Source organism: Centrocercus urophasianus, unplaced genomic scaffold, assembly GCF_019232065.1.
Source record: "Centrocercus urophasianus isolate 14NV4802_14NV808 unplaced genomic scaffold, USGS_Curo_1.0 seq_14, whole genome shotgun sequence".
Taxonomy (NCBI): domain Eukaryota; kingdom Metazoa; phylum Chordata; class Aves; order Galliformes; family Phasianidae; genus Centrocercus; species Centrocercus urophasianus.
Window position 1 is genome coordinate 34,071,740 of NW_024884586.1, and position 21,461 is coordinate 34,093,200.

The following is a 21,461-nucleotide window of genomic DNA, read 5'->3' on the forward strand; positions in this document are numbered from 1 at the left end:
CCCGGTCCTTACCACGGGGTTTGTGTTAGTCGAGCTCGCCATGTCCCGAGCCCCCCGGGACGCCCCCAACCGCGGGGGGAGTCGCCCCTAAAACAATAAACCTGCCCGGCTGCGTCCCCCCAAGCCCGCACGTCCCGCCCCGGCTCACGGGCAGCCCCGCGGCCTGGCCCGGCCTCGTTCGCCGGCCCTGGGGCTGCAGCCGCCGCCGCCAGCCGCCCGCTCTGCCCGCTTCGCCCCTTTATATAGCGAGAGCCGAGCAGCTGCGCGAGCGGCCAGAGCGAGCGGGGGACGCGCGCGGGGGGGCGGCAGATACCGCGAGAGTAGCAAGCGAGAGCGCGCCGCGCGGGGCGCCGTCACGTGAGGAGCCCGCCCCGCCGCCATGACACCTACTGAGGCGGAAGTCCCCAAGCGAGGTTGCTCGTCTGCTTGCCGCGCCGCCTGCCGTACCGAGGCGGAAGTCTTCCCACGCTGCCCCGGCGGGCTCCGCGTCTCAGTCCCGCCCCGCGCGCGACGTTTGCCGTCACGGGGCTGCCGAGGGCAGCGCGCCTCCGCTCTGCGGCCCGGACGCCTCAGATGGGCCCAACGGAGTGGATTTCGGCGGGATGCTGCCCACCGCGAGGCGGCGACTAATAACTGCCTGGAGCGAGCCGGAGGTCAGGGCGGGACATGGAAATTCACATCGCCTCCGCTCGGTCTGTAAGAGTGGTTTGCTCCTCGATGTCAGCCCCTCACTGTGCAGTTCCAGGTACGCAGGAGCCCTGCCTGGCCCAGCAGGCGCTGGTGCCTCTTGTCCCAAGCCTTGAACTGGCCCTGGATGCTCAGTCTCTCCTTACCTAGGCTGGTGACAAAAAGCAGCACAGAGACCTCAGGAAGAGGCAGGCAGCAGAAGTAAAATCACCTGTACCTTGCTTGCATCCAGGTCGTGCTGTAGCCCATGGGCCCTCACTTGTAGAATTGCTTCTTTAGCAATTCCTCACAGAGTCTGTGGCACTGAGAACTCCTGGCTTGCTGTCAGGCCTCTGCCATTTGTCTTGGCTTCCATTTTTGCCCTCTTTATTGCCTTTTCTTCCTTTTTCACCCCTTTGCTTATCCCCTTTCTCCATGGCAACTTGCAAGACACATGTAATACAGTAAAGTGTTCTAAACCACGAGGATCTTTACATCAGCTAACTTTCCTATGTCACCTTCACCCAATCTTAAGGATAACTTCTAAACACAGCTTAGAGCTCCAGCAGTAGCCCACTTGTGTAAGACCTGCTCAAGCATAAATTGAGACCAACACTGAATTTCAGCCCTGCACTCAAGGAATCATGTTACATCCATCTCCTCAGGAAAAAAAAAAAAAAAAAAAAAAAAACAACCCTGCACTACTTACCACATTTGGCACATTAGCTTCAGTCTGAAGTCCCACTGACAAGCTAGCCCAAGCAACATGTTTAGTAACTCCTGTCTGGTAACCTATGACCAAAATTAATTTGTTAGCGGATACAGGAGACCTTCACATTGCATCCTTCTAGATGCTTTAGTTCTGTGGTAGTGAGTACCGTTCCCTTCTGAAGGGAGGACCTTACAGAGGCATGTGACTGATGAACCAACTCCACTGTTTATGGCACATACTGCTGGAGCTCCAACAAAAATTACATGGGACAGATTTTTACCATCCTCTACTGTCAATTCTACTTTTTTTTCTTGGAATTTTCCACTTCCACAGTATAGGATGATGAGAGTCTGCCACCTCAGCAGCTGTAACTCATGATCTAACCTAAGTTGTACTGAATAAGCAGCAGGAATTGAGGTGCTAGTGTTATTTCACCCTGATGTCTCCAATAAAAAGGCAGTAATCTCTCGCAAAGGATTTGTGAAGTGAATCTGTAAATTGTCCAACACTCTTGGCCTTCCATTTTCTACACTTTAAATAACTGCACAAATGATCATGTAAAACTTGAAAAGGAGATATCAGTGGGGGCATTCACAGCCAGAGTTCACAAATAGTTTTAGCCGCTGAAGCGACTGACACTCCACCACAAATTAATCTGATTGCAAATGATACCCTTCCTCTTTTCAATATTAAGCACTGGGTACCTACAATTGCTTTCCCTAGATAGACCAGAAACCCCACAGTTTTCCAGAGTGACTCACTGTAATTCAAAAACCAACATGGACACTAACAGCAGTAGTAGCTCAGTAGGGTATCACATTCCTTTCAGATCCTCCAGAAGGTCAGATCAGTGGGCAGATCCAGTCATGGTTTCAACAGATACCAGAATCAAGTTACTGTGTGGCACTGTGACCCACAAGCTCCTTTAACGAGCATTGCCGTGAATCAAATCAAGCCCCTCATGAGAAATTCCCCCTACTGAGTCAAGTCAATGGTCCACCTAATTCAACAGCAATTCAGCTGAGGGAAAACAAGTGAATTAGACACTTTCTGAAATCTGTTCATTCCATGCTACCCCAGCACTTCAGCTGCCCTACTGTATTGCTATTAATGAATTCACTTCAGCATTGTCAGGATTAACATGCATGCATATATAAGCTTCACTAGCAACACTGATGACTTAGCATCATTAGCATGAATTACATGCAGCATTACTACTATAGCTAACTATTCTTTGTTTGCCAGTCATGGATCACGTTAAGCCTGCTCGTTATCCTGTCTTCTTTCTCTCTAAGGTTTCTTACCATTGCCAACTCAGGGTAGCTTCACCAGGTATGGCCAGTTATACATTTTGGCCACTGCACTAAGGCTGAACTGCACAGTGATGTGTTATTACACTTCATGCCCAAAGCAAGGGTGTTGATGTTTGGGTACACCCCTTCCTTTGCAAGCAAATAGTTCCAAAGAGTAGATAATATGAAGGAAAAACTTCTGTCCAAAAATCAAAAGCTGATCCTTTCCTGAGGAATAAACAAAGTTCACACTCAACCCTAGGTGCAATCACCTCTCTTTCTACTGAAATCCACAAACTGTTTTTTATAGCTAATACCAACCATGCAGGAATACCTGTTGATACAAGAAGCATCCTTCATTTCTTCACAGCAGTGAAAGGTGACCTACCATTGTGACATTAGCTTGCCAAGACAACACAAAGGGAACAAACTACACCTATATTCTTAATGCATCTCCTTTGTCAGAGGACCTAGGTCACTTAAAGATTTTTTCCTTTAAGTTGATTGAAGGAATCTGGAGATGAGGGAAGAAAAAGAAAATAAAACAGTTTTCTTCATTTGTATGCATTATTTGGATTACAAATCTACTCTAAATTTATTTGCAAGCTGTAATGTATTGCTATTCTTAGGTATCTCCCATATTTTGCAAAAGCAGAGCTGATGTACAAGTACTTGCTAATCTGAGGAGCTAGGGTGGGACACAAGTCTAAAGACCTGAAGTTGCTAAGTACCTGTGATTTCCACTGAAAGCCACCAAGTTGCAGATGAAAACCATAAAATTTTGATTCTAAATCAAAGTAGATTACATTTATCATCTTCATTTATTTATTGTCTTTTGTTGTTGTTGTTCATCTGAAAATAATAATAAAAAAGAACGAAAGCTACCATTCTGTCTCCCAAGAGCAGACAGTGAATGAACCTAATCTCATTCTCCTGAAGGAGCCAATATTCAGTCATCAGAGTGCCCTCATTTTTTTCTGTGAAAACATTACTGATCAGATAGTGAAGAATAGCAACACCTCATGTTAGATAATCTAAGAGTCTTTTACAACTTCTTAGCTCTCAAACCTACAGAAAAGCTCATTAAGTGCAGCTGTGTCAGCTCATTCCCCTCTGCCCTGGGCAGAGAGAGTGTTAAGGAAGGAAACAATAATTCATTTCAACCATAGTAAAGGAGTGCAAACCCATGATGTAAATGTCATGAACTGAGACTAGCAACATGCATTTTGTTTTTTCCGTATTTAGGTCTTATCCATTGTACTAATCTAATATTGTAGCTTTCCTGACAAAGTCTCCCCTCTGCATGTACAAAGGCAACTTACAATTTAGAGCTACTATGTTACACTGTTTCCTTAAAAACAAGGTAAGTCAATGAATGCTTCTCAAAAGTCTCTGAGGGTGTCATCAGTCAAGGAAGCAAACTTTTTGTCCCAGACTCTGAAACAACAGTTTTGCAGTAGAATGAGATACACATATAGTTTTAAATTGCAGTAGCACGTCCTAAAATAATAAAACTGAACAAATCCAGTCTAGCAAAGGTAGTTGAAGAAAAAGCAGCTTGAAGTTATGGTTGTACATTGTGAGTTTAGAACTTATGTCCTTGTCATGGTTTTATGGCTTGTTACCGGTATTCCACATCATAACATCTCGCCGTGCACTGCGACTTAAAGAGTTAATGCTCCAATTCCATGGATTGTTGATACTTCTGGGTTCCTGGTTTTCAGAAGAATTACACCTCCCAAAAGACTTTACTGATCTGTTTAGAGGCAAAGATAAAATGGCATACAAGTCATGAGATTTGCTCCTTCTTTTACTACTTGTCTCTGCAGTGTGTACTCCCTAGCCATCTCACCTTCAGCATTAGAGTGAGGCTTTTGGTTTTGGACATTCTCTCTCTTCCTCTTTTTTTTTTTTTTTTTTTTTTTTTTTTTTTTTTTTTTAATTAGCTTCAATTCCAATTATATTTTACTATATTGTGTTATCTTGCATTCCACTGTCATATTTAGTAAATTAACACTTTCCTTTAGCTCACTTCTGCCATTTTGTTTTTAGACCCATCTCCTTACCTTTTCCCTAACCCTCTTCTCCCTCTCCCAGGGCATGGGTCCCTCTGCCCCAATTAGTTATGAAACTGGGCTGAACTGGCGCAGAAAAATGTTGACAGTTCTCTACAGTGAACTTGCTCTCATTACTTTTACACACTATACCAAAAAGAATGCAACTTTAAATAAAAATGAGATTTTTTTATTGGTTTGTTCCTACAGAGCTGAAAGAATTGTAGGTGGTCCAAACCACAACTCAACATTTTGGGCACAGGCAGAAGATAGCAGTATACACAATATAGAAGCTTTTCTAGATACAACTAGTAGCCTTCAAGACTTAGAAGCTACTTATTAAATAAACTTCATTATGTGCCAGCATTTCTTCTATCAGTGTTGAGATGTTGCATAAAAATCCTTTAATTAGAATTTAATAAGAAAATATTGAATGAAATCTTCCTTCTAAGAGTCTGCTCTACAGAGTCTCATAGTTGGAAACAAAAGTCTGTAAGCTCACATCCCATTTGCCTCCAGCTCTAGATTTACCACCCAAAAAAATTTAAGTGAGCCAGAAATTGAATTTAATAGGTTATCTGAGTCTTATTCAAAGATACTTCAATTTCTGTGATGGATTTGCTCTTGTATCTAGAATTTGAAGCCTGACAGTGCACTCCACCAAAGCACACCAACACCAAGCTTAAGAGTCCAACATACGCACAATTCAATCGTCCTCATCAAAGCCTAAAGAGAGCCAAACCTTGCTCTAGAATAACATGGTTTGTGTCTACTAACCTCTTGGAAGGTTGGAGTACACAACATGATGTGCTAAACCAGGCAAGAGCTGGCAAGGATCTCGCTGCACACTAAGCCTTTCTATCACGATTAGGCTGTTAGAGCCTCAGGCTTGTCTTGTTTTTACAAAGTACTTAAAGTAGGAAGCATGGAGAATTTAACTTTAATACACTTTGAGACTGTTCATCATTTGATTATATACAGTTGTTTGAAAACAACTAATAAACATCTTGCTTATTAGAGCATGACTTAACAGGATGATAAAACTATGCACTTAGTTATACATGCAATGCCACATAGCTACCTAGCTACTTAGAAAGCTATCTTCCTCCTTCAGACAACAAACACAACTTTCACCTTTGCTGAGGCCCTCGTTGGAAGGTGACCACCTATTGCTGTCTCTTTATTACACTTACTCCTGTCCCTGTGTACCCACAGAAGCAGTCTCAGGCCTTTAGAGAGTAAGGATCAATATCATAAAATCCAGGGGGCAACCCAAAGTCTTCCTTGTAAAGCTACTACAAGCAGTTAAACCTCTTCTTCTCAACATCACAATTCCTATCACAATCTTAGTACAAATTCCACAAATGAAATTTTGCAAAACTCTTCATTTTCTCGGAATTCTCTTACCTCCTCAGCTTTAGACTTTCACTTTCCTTAGCCTCCCTCAGCTTAACCCTCAAAAAAAAAACCTCAATGTCTCACCCCATGGTCATTATAGCAGCTGTTTCTAGTGGCTTAATCAGTCACAGCTGGAGGAGGCAACAGGCTTTTTCTAGACTGTTGCCACAGGGTACATTTATTTACACCTTAGGAGAAGTTTCTGCTGGTATGTTTATAGATCAGAGATACATAGTTTTCTTTAAGCCTCTGGTTGACAAAACCATGCTAAGTTTGAAGAGACCAAATAATTGAGATGTTGATGCTGTTTTTCCCCAGTTCCAGTGCATTCAGTAACAATGTGGGTTTTTTGCATCCATACTTCCTTTCCGTACAACCCTGTGCTTATTTCATCCCTGTGCCACTGTTCTCTGCTTTTGCAGCTGTGCCAGTTCCTTGCTGTGCCATTTATTTTTGTTCTCTGCAGGCTAATTTTTAACCTGGATCCATTTCCTGATCTAGTTCATAGGGCAACCCCACAAAAGACATCAGTACAACTGCAGGAGCTGACAGGAGTAGAAACAAGTGACCAGTGAAGGAAATGTTTCAAAATAGCATTGTTTGCCAAATGTTTTGTCAGAAAAGCCTCCAGGACTTCTTTATGTTGAAAAAGAATCACTCTTTGCTGAAATGCGCACTCCACTTGCTCTAAGCAAGCAATAATGCTTGTAATGGGAAGGTTACTGGTTTTATAGTAGAGATTGCTTCTTTGTTTTGCATGTGTGTTCAGGTTCAGGCCTTCTGTTTAGATTTCTACAAAATAAATTATTTACAATGAGAATATAGAGCACTAAGTTATTTAAATAGCTAAAAAAAGCCCCTAAAATTCTGAAGACTGAAGTACTTCTGCAGAGGTGTGAGCTAAAGGAGCCCATTCAAGTTACATATTCTGTCAGTGCTACCTTGCCTAAGTGCTCTTTAAGGAGTAAGATTAATCACTTGGACTGCAACTGTTGTGAATCACAGCTACTCAACTGTGATGAGGTTCTGACAACAGCCAAAGTAGTGCTGGCTCTGAGCCAGGAAGCCTAGCAACAAGGAACTCAGGTAGCAGAAAATCTGTGTTTCAAATACCAATTCTCCCCGTATACAACATCTTACATTACTGATTCTAAAGCAAAGCATTACCCAGTGTACTGATAAATGTTTTCACCAATTACTGCCATGTATTCTGGCTCCAATGTGTGGAGATCCACAGCAAAATTGAATTCACTTCAGCAGTTATTTCTGATTTATGCAGGCATTGGAGGATGAAAGATTAATAGTGAAAAATTTGCACAGTGATCTGCAGAGTGACTTCAGGAGCCTTGCTTACCTCTTACTCCATGTGATGTCTTATGATAAGGTAATTGCCATGGAGTATGCCAGAATACAAACAGACAGCATGTAACTGTGACAGGATGCTGGTCTGTGTATATCATAACCCATTCATTTGGGAGTGCATATGTACAGTGTGGGCTAGTCCTTGCTTGCAGATGAGAGGCTGCAAGTAGGACCAGTTTGTCCCATGCTAACACATTTTTTGCGTCAGTAAACTAAAAATTAATCGTGCAAGGCAGGTTTGCTCTTCTTCGGATACTCACTGACTCCCAGGTAGGAAGTCAGTGCTTCTGTACCCGGATGAGTGGCCTCACAAGTCCCCTGAATTGCTGAGGATCATTCAGAGCTGCTTTAGGGGCAAGCAGGCAGCACATTTCATGGAAAAATAGGGACGTATCCAGACTATTTGGAGGTGATACTATGTCCTCTCCAGGACTCAGCTTGCAAAGCATCATGCAGACATGACAAACCCTTTTTTTTTTTTTTTTTTTTTTTTTTTTTTTTTCCCTTTTTTTGTCTTTTTTTTCTTTCTTTTCCTTTTTTCTTTTCTTTTTTTTTTCTTTTCCCTGTCTGAGTTGTAGAATTGTTTTTCACAAGACTAGATGGAAATTTGTAGAAAACAAATCCAGTTCAGTTCTGGCTGTGTTCAGCCTTCCTAGCAAGGAACAGTAAGCGTGAACTTGGTTGTGGCCATTCCATGGCTTAGGAGCAGTTAGTACGGAGTTCCCATGCTGGGCTAATTATCCTACTGGCAAAGCTGTACTAGTGTGACTGCTAGGCAGTCAAAGACCCTGGCTTAGAGAGAAAGGAAAACAGCAGGAATAAGCCAGCCCAACTCATCCTGTAATGGAGTTATAGAACCCTAGGCATTTATTGCCACTTCTAACCTATGACCTATTTCCAGAGCTCCTTTCCACTTGAATCTTCATGCTAAATGGTGTGCAACCCGGGAGTCTTGGGCATACAAAGATTTTGACAGCTGCAAACATACAAAAAACAAAAACAAAAACAAAACTGTGAAGCTGCTCTTACAGATCTGAGATCATATTTTTCCTCAGCTGCTTCTTCCTACTCCCGCCTTGCTGCTCTAAATGAAAGATTGTTTTTCTGTCTGAAACATCATCTTCAAGTACAAATCTTCCTCTACACGTTATGACTTACTGACATCAACCATCTCATTTTTCCCCAGAGGCAGACTCTAAACAGAGTCACAGTCAGCAAGTCTGTGTCTCCATTTCCTTTTTCTCAAACATATGTAGCGAGGCATCCCATCACATCCACTACTCCCGCAGTGTTGGTTGCTGTTTTTTCATATGGGCAAAGCACATGATGAGCAGAAAGCAATTTTTCCAGTAGAGAGCATTCAGGCAATTTAATTTTTTATTTAAGGACTGTAAATATGCTCTTATCCATGCTACTACTCAGTATAGCTCAGTATGGTTCCTGAAAGAATGAGGCACAGATGATGTGGTATCTGAGGAACAACTTGTAAGCTTGGGAAGGGTGCAGTTGTGGCCTAACAACTCCCAGAGGAATTGCCTGGGGGTTTTTCTGTGGGCAAATTTATCCCCAGGCTGAGAGGTTTGCCCCTGAAAACGGCTTCTCGCAACCCATCCTATCCAATGCTCTCAAAGAGCAGGTGAGCAGATGCCCAGACACACTGTAGGGTGGGAAACCAGGTGACATGGTGCTTGCCACCCCATACATTGTGTAATATGCTCTGGCTGGTCCGATAGAGATGCAGTTGTGCCCAGGTCTGGCTGAATTTGTTATGCCAAGCAAACAAGACAGGCACAGATGCAGTCAGCATTAATGGATATAAAGGGCTCAATACTGCCTGTGTTGGATGTGGTCTGTAGGCACCGGGAATGATTTTTCCTCAAGAATTTGTAGCTGTTGCTGCAGCCAGCTCCTGGCAGAGTCTGCATGGCGCTGTGCTCGACTCCCATGAATGTTTTTACTGGCCAGCAGCCAAGGAGGTGCTGATGGGTATCATCTAACACGGAGCAGATGAGAGTAGGTTCAAAGCCAGTGATAATATCTCTATCCGTATCACTGGCATAAATGTGTCAGTGGTCAAAGTAAGTCCTTTTCCCTCCTGCCAAAGTCAGCTGAAACTGGAGATGAAGCTGGAGAAAGTAGCAGTGGTGCAGAACTTCAGACCCATTTTCTTTTAGATCTAACAAACCAAGAAGAATGGCAGTCATCTTTCAGCTCTACAGCTCATTCTCTTTCTACTCTCTGCAACAAATTTCTAAGTCCCTCTTGCCTAGTTTCCATCTGCGGCTTTCAAGAAACAATTCACATGAATGTTGCCGTAGGCAATGTGCTATATTGATATCAGTGCAAATTGCTAAAGAATGAAGAACATAAGGACACAGTGAAGAGACATTCAAGGTAAATAACACTACATATGGTGTAATCTGCTAAGGACCTTGAAGGGAAAAGGTGTTCCTGTGGATTAAGGAAACAATGGAGGGACTGAACTGTGTTCAGCTGGAGCCCTATCATTCCAAGGTACCAATTTAATGCTATCATAGTTTTTATTATAAATATTATTTTTTGTTGTCTGAGAGACACAATCTTTCATTTCAGTTAGCTTTTGGAGTTGAATTTCTTAATATTTGGAAAAGGCTATTTCTTAAATGGCAGCTGATTGGAAAGGGCAAAGTGGTATCCTAAAATGTATAGGCCATGAGATTTTGCAGCTTCACTTCATCAAAACTGTTGACTACAAAATTAACTGTCTAAACTTTCCAGTACTATGTGAAAATATCACACCACGTATGTATATATACCATAATGGCTACTACGTGTAGATCATACATTTGGCTGACTTAAATCTGAACATTCAGAATCAATTACAATATGTAACCAGCATGAGTGATTTTATAACACCTGTTCAATTGCTCCCACGTGAAAGTGATGAAGAATCTCTCCCTTAGGCAGAAAAATTTTGTATGGGATATTGTGAACATAATGGGGCTTTTCTAGCAAAATTAAGCAGGGTGCTTGTATCAAGAAGGTAGTTATTATGAGCTCTGTTGGTTACACTGCAATTGTTCCAAGTAGAATGTAAAAGTGCAGCCACAAGAGGGAGGCAGGAGTACTTAAATGATAGCATAAAAACTGGCAGAACACAGAAATAAATCAGAGAACTGTGTTTTCAAAATATGCCTCTTCGTGCTAAAATCCCCCAATAACACTCTTATTGAGAGCAATGACTGTTAGCTGTAAATTCTGTAGAAATAGGTTTATAGTGCTTAATATGTTAAATGATCAATGTATACTGAAAATAATACGTCTTTAATTAAAAGATGCATTATTTAATTAAAACCTGAAAAATAGCAAAGAAATTACTATGTAACAAGCTGAAACTGATTTTCCCGTGATGGTCACTCTCAGGTCTCACCCGAGCCTTCTCTTTGTTCCAGACTGAACAGACCCAGAGCTCTCTCTGCCTGTTCTGACAGGGGAGGTGTTCCATCCCTTGAATCATTTTTGTGGCCCTCCTCTAAATTTCTTAACAGCTACAGAAATTGCAATGAAAGATTGACAAACCCATCCAGTACCCTGAACACTTGAAATCTTTGCTCACTCTTATTCTGTCTTGAACTGTTTTCACCTCTGGCTGTCAGTCCTGTCCTGCCAGCTTGTTTCAGACAAGGAGGAAAAGGGAATCAAAAGTCTTTCACCTACCTCTGGCACAGTGCTCTAACCATTGTGCAAATTTATAAAGCACATTGCATACTCTGGACAAAACAGCAGATGAGACTCTTCAGGAGAAAAAATGCAGGAGAATGTTTGGCTTGAAATTGTGTTTGGCTATTTAACTGTGTAAGGTAGATTGACACATAGAAATTCAAATCCTTTGGGAGTGTCGTCCAAGTGCTTCTTCAACTCCATCAGCACGGGGCTCTGCCCACTGGAGGAGCCTGTTCCATGCCTACTGCCCTCTGGTGAAGAATCTTTCCCTACCATCCAGTCTGACCATCATCTGATGCAGCTCCACGCCATTCCCTTGGGCCCTAGTGCTGCTCCCAGAGAGCAGAGCTCAGTGCTACGCCTCCACTCCCTGTGAGTCCATGAGGCCTCCTCTCAACCTGCTCTACTCTGGGCTGAACAGATCAAGGGATATTGGAGATATTTGAAGTGCCTTATGAACACAAAATTAAATTCAGTCTTTAGATAGGTTTGAGTCCTACTATCGATGCTCTGCAGAACAGTGAAAGACAACAACTTTTTTGTGGTTCAGTTCAAGATCAAATTATACTGATCCACAAGCCACCTATTATTTCATAACATTCATGTTGTTGTTATTATTATTATTATTGTTATTCTGGCCTATTTTTTCCTTTTGTTCCTATGGTCAGCATTTGCAGACTGGGATTCTTCAAGTTATATTTTTTTTGGAAGATCAAGGCTAGTCCCAGGACTTCATGAGATATTAACATATTTTTCTCTGATGAGATGATAACTTCAGCACATTCTGTTTTGCCACCCACACTCCCCTGGTTGTTCCTCTCATGCCAGCTGTCACTTCCTGAATGCCAGGGACATTCACTGCTCCTGTGCAAAGGATAGGTAGAACAGCTTGCAAAAAAAATTATCCTGCTGACTGATGCAGTGCAAACAAGATTTTGATTCAACTACAGGAGGGGATGGAAAAAGATGTCTCTAATCATCACTTGGTCTGCAATTTTGGTTTTGTTTCTCTTTTTGTTTCTCTAATATGAGCCAACAGTGTGCTCTTGTGGCTCAGAGGGCAAATGGTATCCTGGGGTCCATCAAAAGAAGGGTGGCCAGCAGGGACAGGGAGGTGATTGTCCCCCTCTACTCTGCTCTTGTGAGGCCCCATCTGGAATACTGCGTCCAAGTGTGGAACCCGCAGTACAAAAAAGACAGGAAGCTGTTGGAGAGGGTCCAGAGGAGGGCCAGTAGGATGATCAGGGGACTGGAGCACCTCCCCTCATAAGGACAGGCTGAGGGATCTGGGCTTGTTCAGCCCGGAGAAAAGAAGGCTGCGGGGTGACCTCATTGCAGCCTTTCAATACCTAAAGGGAGCCTACAGAGGGGAAGCCTGGTTTAGCATTAAATGTGGAGGTTGGTGGCCCTGCATGTGGCAGGGGGTTTGGAGATTCATGATCCTTGAGGTCCCTTCCAACCCTGGCCATTCTGTGATTCTGTGATTCTCTTGACCAGAAGACAGAACTCCCCTACTGTTCTGCCTGCATCTGTGAGCTTTTGGAGCTTTCCCAGTGTATTCTCTTTCAATCTAAGTGCTCCAAACAGGCTGCACCCCAACATATTTCTCAGGCTCCACACAGAGAAGTAGAGCTTTCTTTTTTTTCTGTTCTGCATAAGAGAAACCCTTACAGAGGCTCTCCCCCTTAGGAAATTACTTTCAGATGTATTCACAATATATTTCATCCCATGCCTTCAGAAGCTCTTTAGGCTACATTACTTGTTCCAGGTATATCTATAGCCCCTGGGGAGGCAGCAGCTGGGATCCTGTGAACAGCAGCAGCCTTCTGCACCATGGAAGGACCAGCCTGCCCTGACCCCTGCACTGCAGCACGTCTGCCATTGGGGTTGCATTGTGGTTCCCCAGTGCAGCTGCTGGAACTGCTACAGCCACTCCTCTCCATCAGGTTGTGCTGTTCCATCACTCAGGATTGAAAAAGAAACCTTTCATAGCTGGTGTTTGAAAAACAATTCCAACTACTTCTTTTTTTTTTTTTTTTAATGGCTGTTTGTATCAGGTTTCTAATCCTGTGACCACAAGGACAGAAGTTTTTTTTCTGAGACTCATGTGTTTCATGTTTCAGATGCATCTGCTGCGGCATAGAACTGCTGCAGCAAGATTCTGGATGAGAAACAATAGTCTCTTTCTGTTTCGCTTTACCTCAACTAACCTTCAGCAGTTTTTTGACTACTCATAAGTTGTCAGCATATCTGAATCAGATGGTAAGAGCAGCCATGGCAACTGTGAGCACTGGGAGAGAACTGTGAAGTCTTTTCCCTCCAAACTGTGCTGTCTCACTCTAATGATGGCTTTTGTTTGGGTACTCTTTGTGCTGGCACTCTGACATCTCCATCTCTTGCAGAGAAATATTTTGGCTTGTCTTGAAGGACTGCATTATTGCTGAGGAACTTTAAGTTGCATGTTTTGAAACTTTCTGGTTTTTATATAACTCATTTCTAAGCCATTTTGCAGATTGTGAAGTTATGATGGCAAGTCTAATCCCACACTCCCAATGTAATACTATCTAATCTAACTACACTAATACTAATGTCCATGAGTATCTGAATAACAGTAAATAAAGTGCTATTGCTACTTAACTTTCCTACTTAACTTTCCTCCTTTCTTATGGCTGACATAATTTACTCTTGAATAATGAACGTAAGGAATCATTCCCTGTGTGTCTCCATTTTCTTATACTATAAAACAACTGACATACATTTAGTATGTTAGCGAGTTAGTTAGTGAGTTGTACTGTGGGCTCAGCAAAAATCTAAGCAGCCCTTATAATGGGCATCTGATTTCCATCAGTCAGTGAGACTGTCCACCTCTTCAGTCTGACACAGGGAGTGCTTTTGAGAGAGTGACTATGAGAGAAGTGGAAAAATGTATTGAATGATATACCGCTTATTTAAACTTGAAAGAAAATGAAGAATTGTATCAGAGGATTCTGTAAATTTTTCTGACATTATCCTTATCCTTGTTTTGCAGAAATATATTCTGATCACAAGAAGATCCCATTCAGAGCTTTACTGTTAGAGTGTAAAAGTTTAAGAGATCTGCTAGGCAGAAGTTTCAATTCTCAATTACTTTGCTTCAGGACAACTTCATGGAAAACGTTGGATTCTCTACTATGATCTGTTGAAAGATTCAAGCTCTAGACCTGATACATTTTCTTTGCAGTCTATCTTTCAGTCTAGGTGATCAAATCCATTCAAAACATTTCATTTTCCTCCTCCAAATTTAAGAGGATTGTTATCGAGTTATCAGGACATATAGCACATGCTACATACAATTTGAATTTCACAGTGAAATTGTGGATATGGTGTTTCATCTTAACATTTATTTAAGTTTTCCCATATTTTAAACAAAACATTACATCCCATTTCAACCCATAAAATCAAAAGGAAAAAAAACCCCACCACTTCTATAAAGTTAACCAGTGTATAGACTTTCTCATTTTACAGAACAAAAAGATAGGAACATGTTACTAAACAATTATCAAACCAATCAATGTCAATAGTGCAAAGAATGGACTGCAAGTAGAGGGGAAAGAGGGAGAGAGAGAAGGATGGATGGTCGGATGGATGGGTAGATGGCTGAACAAAACAAGGCTAGGAACAGTGATGCCCATTATCAGAGAAAATTTCCTATCTCAGACAACTCACGATGTAGAAATAATTTCTATGGCAGAAGAGGGTAAGTACTTCATCAATAAGTGATATGTGTTCTGCACTGACCAGTTCTGGAGATGAGTACAGCCATAAAAACAAGTTGCCAAGACTTACAGAAAAGAATTTTTCAACCTCTTGAGCAGAGGTAACCTATGAGGGCCTTGATTATTCAAGGGCAGAGGGAAATTACTGAGTTTCATACAAGCAACAGACAGAATAATTACCTCAGGCTGAACTTTGTTGCTCTTGTGCGAGAAATTGTTCTCAGTTCTGGAGGGTGAATAACCAAGAGAAAAAAGAGTTTTAGAAGCTACTGAATCATGTGGACAGGTAGACCAACAGGACTTGGGTGTCTTGCCAATATGTCAGCCAGCAACCCACCAGGAAAGGTAGATTTCTGTGATGTTTCTTATGATACTGTTGCAATGATGAAACTACAATCTGTCTCCTTTAGAGGATGACTAAATTTGAATCTAAATAAAATCAAAGGACAAAAATATCATTGGTTAGTTACAGTATTCCTCAGCTGAATTCACCCATTTTCCTTTGCTAACAGACTATGCATATAGTTAATACATGTAAGAGGATTTCACTAAAATTAGCTCAGCTGCCAGGAGATGATCTTCATCTTTACCTCCTGTGATCAAAGACCGATTCAGCTAATTTTTCTAGGCAAAATTCCCTGCAATACCTCAAGTACCACAGCACAAAATGAAGCAAAGTCATAATGAAAAATAAAAAGTTCAAAGTGGGAATAGCTTCAGGGAGTAAATGTATGCTTACCTTGAAGGCACATTTCCTGCATGGAACATTTTAGTACTACAAAGCTTTCAAATAAAACAAAGACAGTGATTATATCTTCATCAAAAGGAGTGTTACACTGAAACTATTTAAAGAAATTCTTCCCCAAGTTAAAAAAAAAAAAAAAAAAAAAAAATGCTCTAAAGGCCTGTCTTATATTTAGCAATTTCTGCTACGCTAAAATGGATAAAGCCCTCAGTTCTTTTCCCCTCACCTCCAACAACGGTCTGTCTAAATTACTGCTCTACCCCTACGGTTCACATAGATGAGGTTCATATGTGGAAGAATTGGCACAACTTAATTAAGCAAGAACGATGACAGCCTCAACAATGGCACTTAGGAGCTCAAGTGTTCAAATGCTCAGTACTTATCATGGATGCAGATTGGAAAGATCTTTGAATGGTGCCACTTGATTGTATCAACATTATATTTTCTGAACATTTTGGTTGTTAGTGCTCTTTTGAAAAATCAAACTACTCACACTAGTGATTCAATGGGAACTGTGTTCGCAAATACGATCTTTTGAAACTCTGTGTGAGGATTTCATATCTCAAAAATTCATACTTTTGAAAATTCAGTGGCAAGAACATCACAAAGATGTCCCCCAAAGATCAAAATGGATTAAAATAGCTTTTTTATAAACCTCAACACTCCATCAGTTTTGGCTGCATAAACTCCTGCAGTCTTGGAAGAGATTCTTCTGTCATTCAAATAATTGTGTAAGAGAGATTAGCTTTAGGCCCATACTCTTGTTTTCATTCATTAACTTCTACTTTAAAGAAAATAAATAATCAGTAATAAAGGAGTAGAGAAATGAAGTAAATCCAGAAAACTCCAGTATGTTAATCTTTCAGTTTTTGGGAACTGAAATATTTTTATGGTGGAGGTATGATAGAGACTGAAGTGTTTGGAATTCAACTGAGATGGAAAGTGAAATTCCTCTGATTTTTTTTTTTCCCCTTCATTAAAGAGTACAGCATACTTTTTCTTATTTGCTATTATGTGTTAGTATTTTCAAGGGATGAGGGAAAAAATGCAGAAATTCGGACACAAAGTGTCTGAATGCAGTTTGTCCACATCTCACACTTTCTCAGCAACATCTCAGAACACATTCAGTTTTGACTTGCTGGATTTCTTGCTGGTCATTTTCAGGAATTGTACACTGAGGGCTACAGTAAAAAAAAACAGGAAAAATACCAACAAGGCCTTTGAAACATAAAGTGGTAACAGAGCCGAGAATCAGTCATGAATTCAGCTCCATGCTGTCAGATATTTCATAACATATGCATTGTTATTTAATAAATAGTTCCTGACAATATATCACTAATTTTCATCCATGGATCTCAAAATGCTCTGTGAAAGTTAATAGCATTCTTCCCTTTAAAGTGAGATGATGCAAAATTTAGTATTAGCTGGTGTACTCAGAGAAGCTCTCTGGGCTTAAGTAATATTATATACTTATTATTGAGAAGTCCTAGTAGGACTGAGACTTGATATATTTACGGCAGTGTACATTTGCCAGAGGTTGTGTAGTAACATGGCTGTGTAAATATTTATCACTAGGCATAAAAAAAAAAAGAGGCATAAAAAGGCATTTAGAAGTTCCCTACAGTTTGGTCTAAATTCTACCACTGCCGGTTACAGACTCAGTATAATTAATCTCATGCTTTATTCTGGACTGCAGTGATTTTTATAGGAGTCACAGTGAAAGTAGTAAACCAGGATTGAATATTAATTTTCTGTTATACGAAATGTAAAATAAAATAAACTTATAAAATTATAAACAAGCTTTCATTTTAACTCATTCAAATACATTGCCAAGGTTTTCCATACCTGTGATTTTAAAGTCAGTAGAAATCTTTCAAAAGATAAATGATTTAATAAATTTCTTTTTTTTTTTTACATTAAAAACTATCTTCAGACAAAATATTATGGAAGCCATGGAAACAGATATAAAAAGTAAGTGTTCTGAACACTGTTCTCTTTTCTGAAAAAATATATGAACGAGTGATTTTTGCCTTCTGCTTGCTTTTTTTTTTTTTTTTTTTTTTTTTTTCCAGAAAGAAGGTTTGAAACTTGCTTCTACTTTCAGTTAACTGGAGATCTAGGAGTCTCCATGATGGAAGCTTGTTTCTAATTTTTGAAAAAATATTTTGTGTCTCAGTTACCTGGGATTTTATAAAGATAGCCGCAGAAAAATTACTTACATGGTAGGTTAAAGATAGAAGATGAAAGCAATATTGTGTAGCAAACAAGGAGAGACTTCCAAGGAGTTTGGGGAAGGCAAAAAACCTTGTTAAAGTAAAACTGTTCTGACATTTTCGATAACCATCCATCTTATCCTTTCAAGAGAGCATAAAACAAACAAACAAAAACAACCAACAATGTATTTCCCTTAAATATCTTTCTATTTAGGAATGATCTAATTTCAGAGAAGTCCCTTCAGTATCATCTCTACTATAACACATTCCCTGTTACTAGCAGCTGTAACCCTGTTCAGTCAAAATAACAGGACAGCCCTGAGTAGCACACGAAAATTCTAAGAAATTGCAGGATTCTTGCAGCTTGTCCAAACCCCATGAAAACGTGCACAACGACAGCACAGTTCAGAGAACAAGGCAGGAAAGGGTAAGTAGAAGAATGGTTACATGATTAGCTGTACTGCCAATAGCTTGTTTGCTCGATGTTTACTATGTTTAACATGTAGAATCTGTTGATTCTCCATGATGATGCTCCAGGGTTTTCAATCTGTTGATGACTTCAAAAATGAAACTTCATATCACTGCTTCACTTGATGTTCCCTGGGTTTTATTTGACAGTTCAGAAGGAAGTGAATCTGCTGATGACCAAACCAAGCAAAATACAGGAAAAATGCCTATTGCAGGAGGATAAGATCATGAGATGAAGACTGCTTTCAGATTTGGCTGTGATGGTGTTCAGTGCAGAACCCAGATGGTGAAGAAGCACAAAAAGCAGGCTTGACTGTAAAGTGACTCATTCTGTCAATACATCAAACGTATTGGTGATAAGTACTTTAATTGTTCCAGCCCATGGGTCCACTCCAAACAAATTACTGGTGACCTTCTTCTCAAGATACAGTTAATTACAGGAAAAATAAAACTCTTGAAAGCATTATTTTAAAAGTAATACTCCATACTTTTAAAAGAAAAATACCAAAATCTGCAAGTCCTTTCTTCCAAGTCTGTTAGTTTGACTACACCTCTTGGGACTTGAACACTGATATTCCTTCACTGTATGGCACATTCACTGAGATTTGCAGCATCTTCTCCCTTTAGGTCCTCACTCAAGCTTTTCTTCTGCTCTATTTCTACCTGATAGAGGAAAAACGACATTGATAATGAGAAAAAAACCCACAAAAATTGAAAAATCCTTAGAGGTCACTGCTCAGATGATGCAAGTCTTGGTAAAATGAGAGGATTGTAAAGAGTAATAGATTGAGGAGGGAAAGATGGATTTGATTTTCTATAAAGTTTTGAGTCAAATCCAAACAATTTTATAACTCAACAGCGTCATAACAATTTCTGGAAGAAAAAACATCGAGAATAGAATTGGTCTCATTTTTTTTTCATTCCCAGTCCCATCTATATTTTGAATCCAAACCCAGAACCAAACCTGCAGAGGTGGCTTTCTACATGACAGCAGGAGACTAGTCTCAGTTTTAAACTCTGCAAAGCAACTGATGAAAGCAAAGAGATTTATTTGCAAAAGGCACATCTATATCTTTTTTCTAAATTTTGATACCTCCAAAAATTCAGGGACAACTGAGTGTTTAATTCTTAGAAGGGATAGTTAGGAAGATCAAATATAATCTCTCTGAAATTTCAGATACTACTAAAAATCTAATAGTATTTCACATTAAAAATATTTGCCATGAGAATCTTTTCAGTATCTCTCATAATTGTTCTTACAGAAGGAGGTAGAATGCCCATTTGTCAGCTGAGTGATCATCTACCATGCAAGTCTGGCATACTAAGATTCTTGGCAGGTATACATATTGTGTGTTTTCCCATCTGTTTGTCTCCTTAAGGCAAGCAGAAAAAAATAATAAGCACAGAAGAAATGTTATCCTTTTGTCTGCTGCAGCACACTCCCACTGTAAAACTCCCACTGTAGAAAAAGTCTCTGTTCACACTCCTACTTTATCAGCTTTTCCCCAGGAACTGTTGTATGCATGCTCTTCCACAAAGCCACTGTAAGAAGTGTTAGCCCATTTTCACTGAGCCATAATCCTCAGCTTGTCTGCCATGAATCTGCAGGCTGCACATGGGGAGCCACTGCAACAGAGCCTGACATATCAAATTCCCATTGGTTTGCCTAGACTTTTCAAGACAATGAAGTATGCAAAGTAACCATGGTGACAAATGCTCATTTTTACCTTGTAACTGTAGTGTGCTGAATAGTTGACCCACTTTCTCACACCAATCTTGTCCTCAACAGAGATGGACCGAACAGTGGCTTTGGATGCAGAAGTAGTGGGCATGTCAAATTCCACATCTACATGACGGACAAAACTGGAAGGCACTTCCCGGTCAGAGCCAAGCTCTAGGTGACAGAAGAAGCAGTGTGGATGGCCAGAAGCTGGAAAAAGAGACAAAACAGTCACGAAAGTTGTCTTGCTTTGTTGAGAGAAGATTGCACCTAGGTAAAAGCAACAACATGAAACAGCAAGAAACTGAGAATCTGCCTGGGTGAACTACTTTGCATCAAGTGTCAGGATCTTATCTGTTTTAATGGCATTGAAACTCCATATGCTGGAGTTTCAGCTCAGTTTAATTAGTCAGAGTAAATAAATTAAATGAACTGCAAAAAAATGACTGTCAATCAGTCCAATTTGCTTTTAGTGGGTGACAATTCAAGATGTAAATCAACCATCATAGGTAAAGATATTTTCCTTCTTATTCTCTGAGTCTATTTAACATGCTAAGAACACTGTGGCATATCCTTCTAAAATATCATGCATTGATAGTAAGTAAAGGTAGATTTGACAGATATCTCATATTTATTTTTGAAATGGCTATCCCCATATATTGTGAAAGCAAACATACTGGATAACATTAAACTTTCCTGGGTTCAAAAAGCATATTTGTACACATCTTGGAAGTAACAATTTATTCATCATTCTAACCCTCCACAAGATGGCTAGTCATTAAAGATGGAAAGGTGAGAAACCAACCGTGTTTAGTTCTGTCATCAGTACCTGATAACTTTTTGCTATTATATATTCTTCACCTTGTTTTGCTGGACAGCACATATGTTTAAAAAAACGAAGTAGAACTGCTAGTTAAGTTAGATTTGTTATATTTTTGACTACTGTCAACTCCCTAAGCTCTTGAGCAAGCCATTTAGGTTTTGTGCCTCCCTTTCTCTCTCTGCCGAATGAGGATGAGAACACTCACAGCCACTTTGGGATTTCTGACTGAAGGGATCCCATTATAATTTTTTTTGTAAAAACAAAACAAACCGAACAAAGAAAAGCAATCCCAAGCTCAAAAAGAAAGATAAATAATATTCCCCTCCCAGTGCAAGGCACAGCAGCCCTAGTTCTGGTAACTGCTGGATATGGCCTAAACTGCATTTTCTCCTAACTTCATTTTCTGGAATGACTGAAAAGTTTGGGCAGAAATTCAATTTAAGAATTTCCCCAAACTTAGCATATAATACTTCAGCCTACAATGTTAACCTGTAGCAGAACACATAAGGCTCTGAAGTGTGGAATGTCCAGACACCTTAATAAGAGGCTCC

At 40.4% G+C, this 21,461-nt stretch overlaps 2 protein-coding genes and 1 long non-coding RNA gene across 5 annotated transcripts in view; 1 reads left to right on the top strand and 2 right to left on the bottom strand.

Moving 5' to 3' along the window:
* The window catches only part of GTF2A1 (general transcription factor IIA subunit 1), a 30,622-nt gene extending 30,493 nt beyond the window's left edge, over positions 1-129 (bottom strand). The window contains exon 1 of the mRNA XM_042814869.1: positions 13-129. Within this exon, the coding sequence (XP_042670803.1) occupies positions 13-42 (30 nt within the window). The 5' untranslated portion in view covers positions 43-129. The remainder of the gene's footprint in view (positions 1-12) is intronic.
* Positions 130-573: 444 nt separating this feature from the next.
* Positions 574-20,782, top strand: LOC122158294. Its single transcript, XR_006168190.1, has 3 exons — positions 574-745; positions 19,630-19,704; positions 20,157-20,782. It is a non-coding gene; the product is annotated as an uncharacterized LOC122158294 (long non-coding RNA).
* STON2 (stonin 2) overlaps positions 14,545-21,461 on the bottom strand; it is a 70,743-nt gene continuing 63,826 nt past the window's right edge. For all 3 annotated transcript variants that reach the window (XM_042814868.1, XM_042814865.1, XM_042814866.1), the window contains exons 6-7: positions 20,095-20,297; positions 14,545-19,030 (exon numbers count right to left, since the gene is read on the bottom strand). In XM_042814868.1, the coding sequence (XP_042670802.1) occupies positions 18,947-19,030; positions 20,095-20,297 (287 nt within the window). In that variant the 3' untranslated portion in view covers positions 14,545-18,946. The remainder of the gene's footprint in view (positions 19,031-20,094; positions 20,298-21,461) is intronic.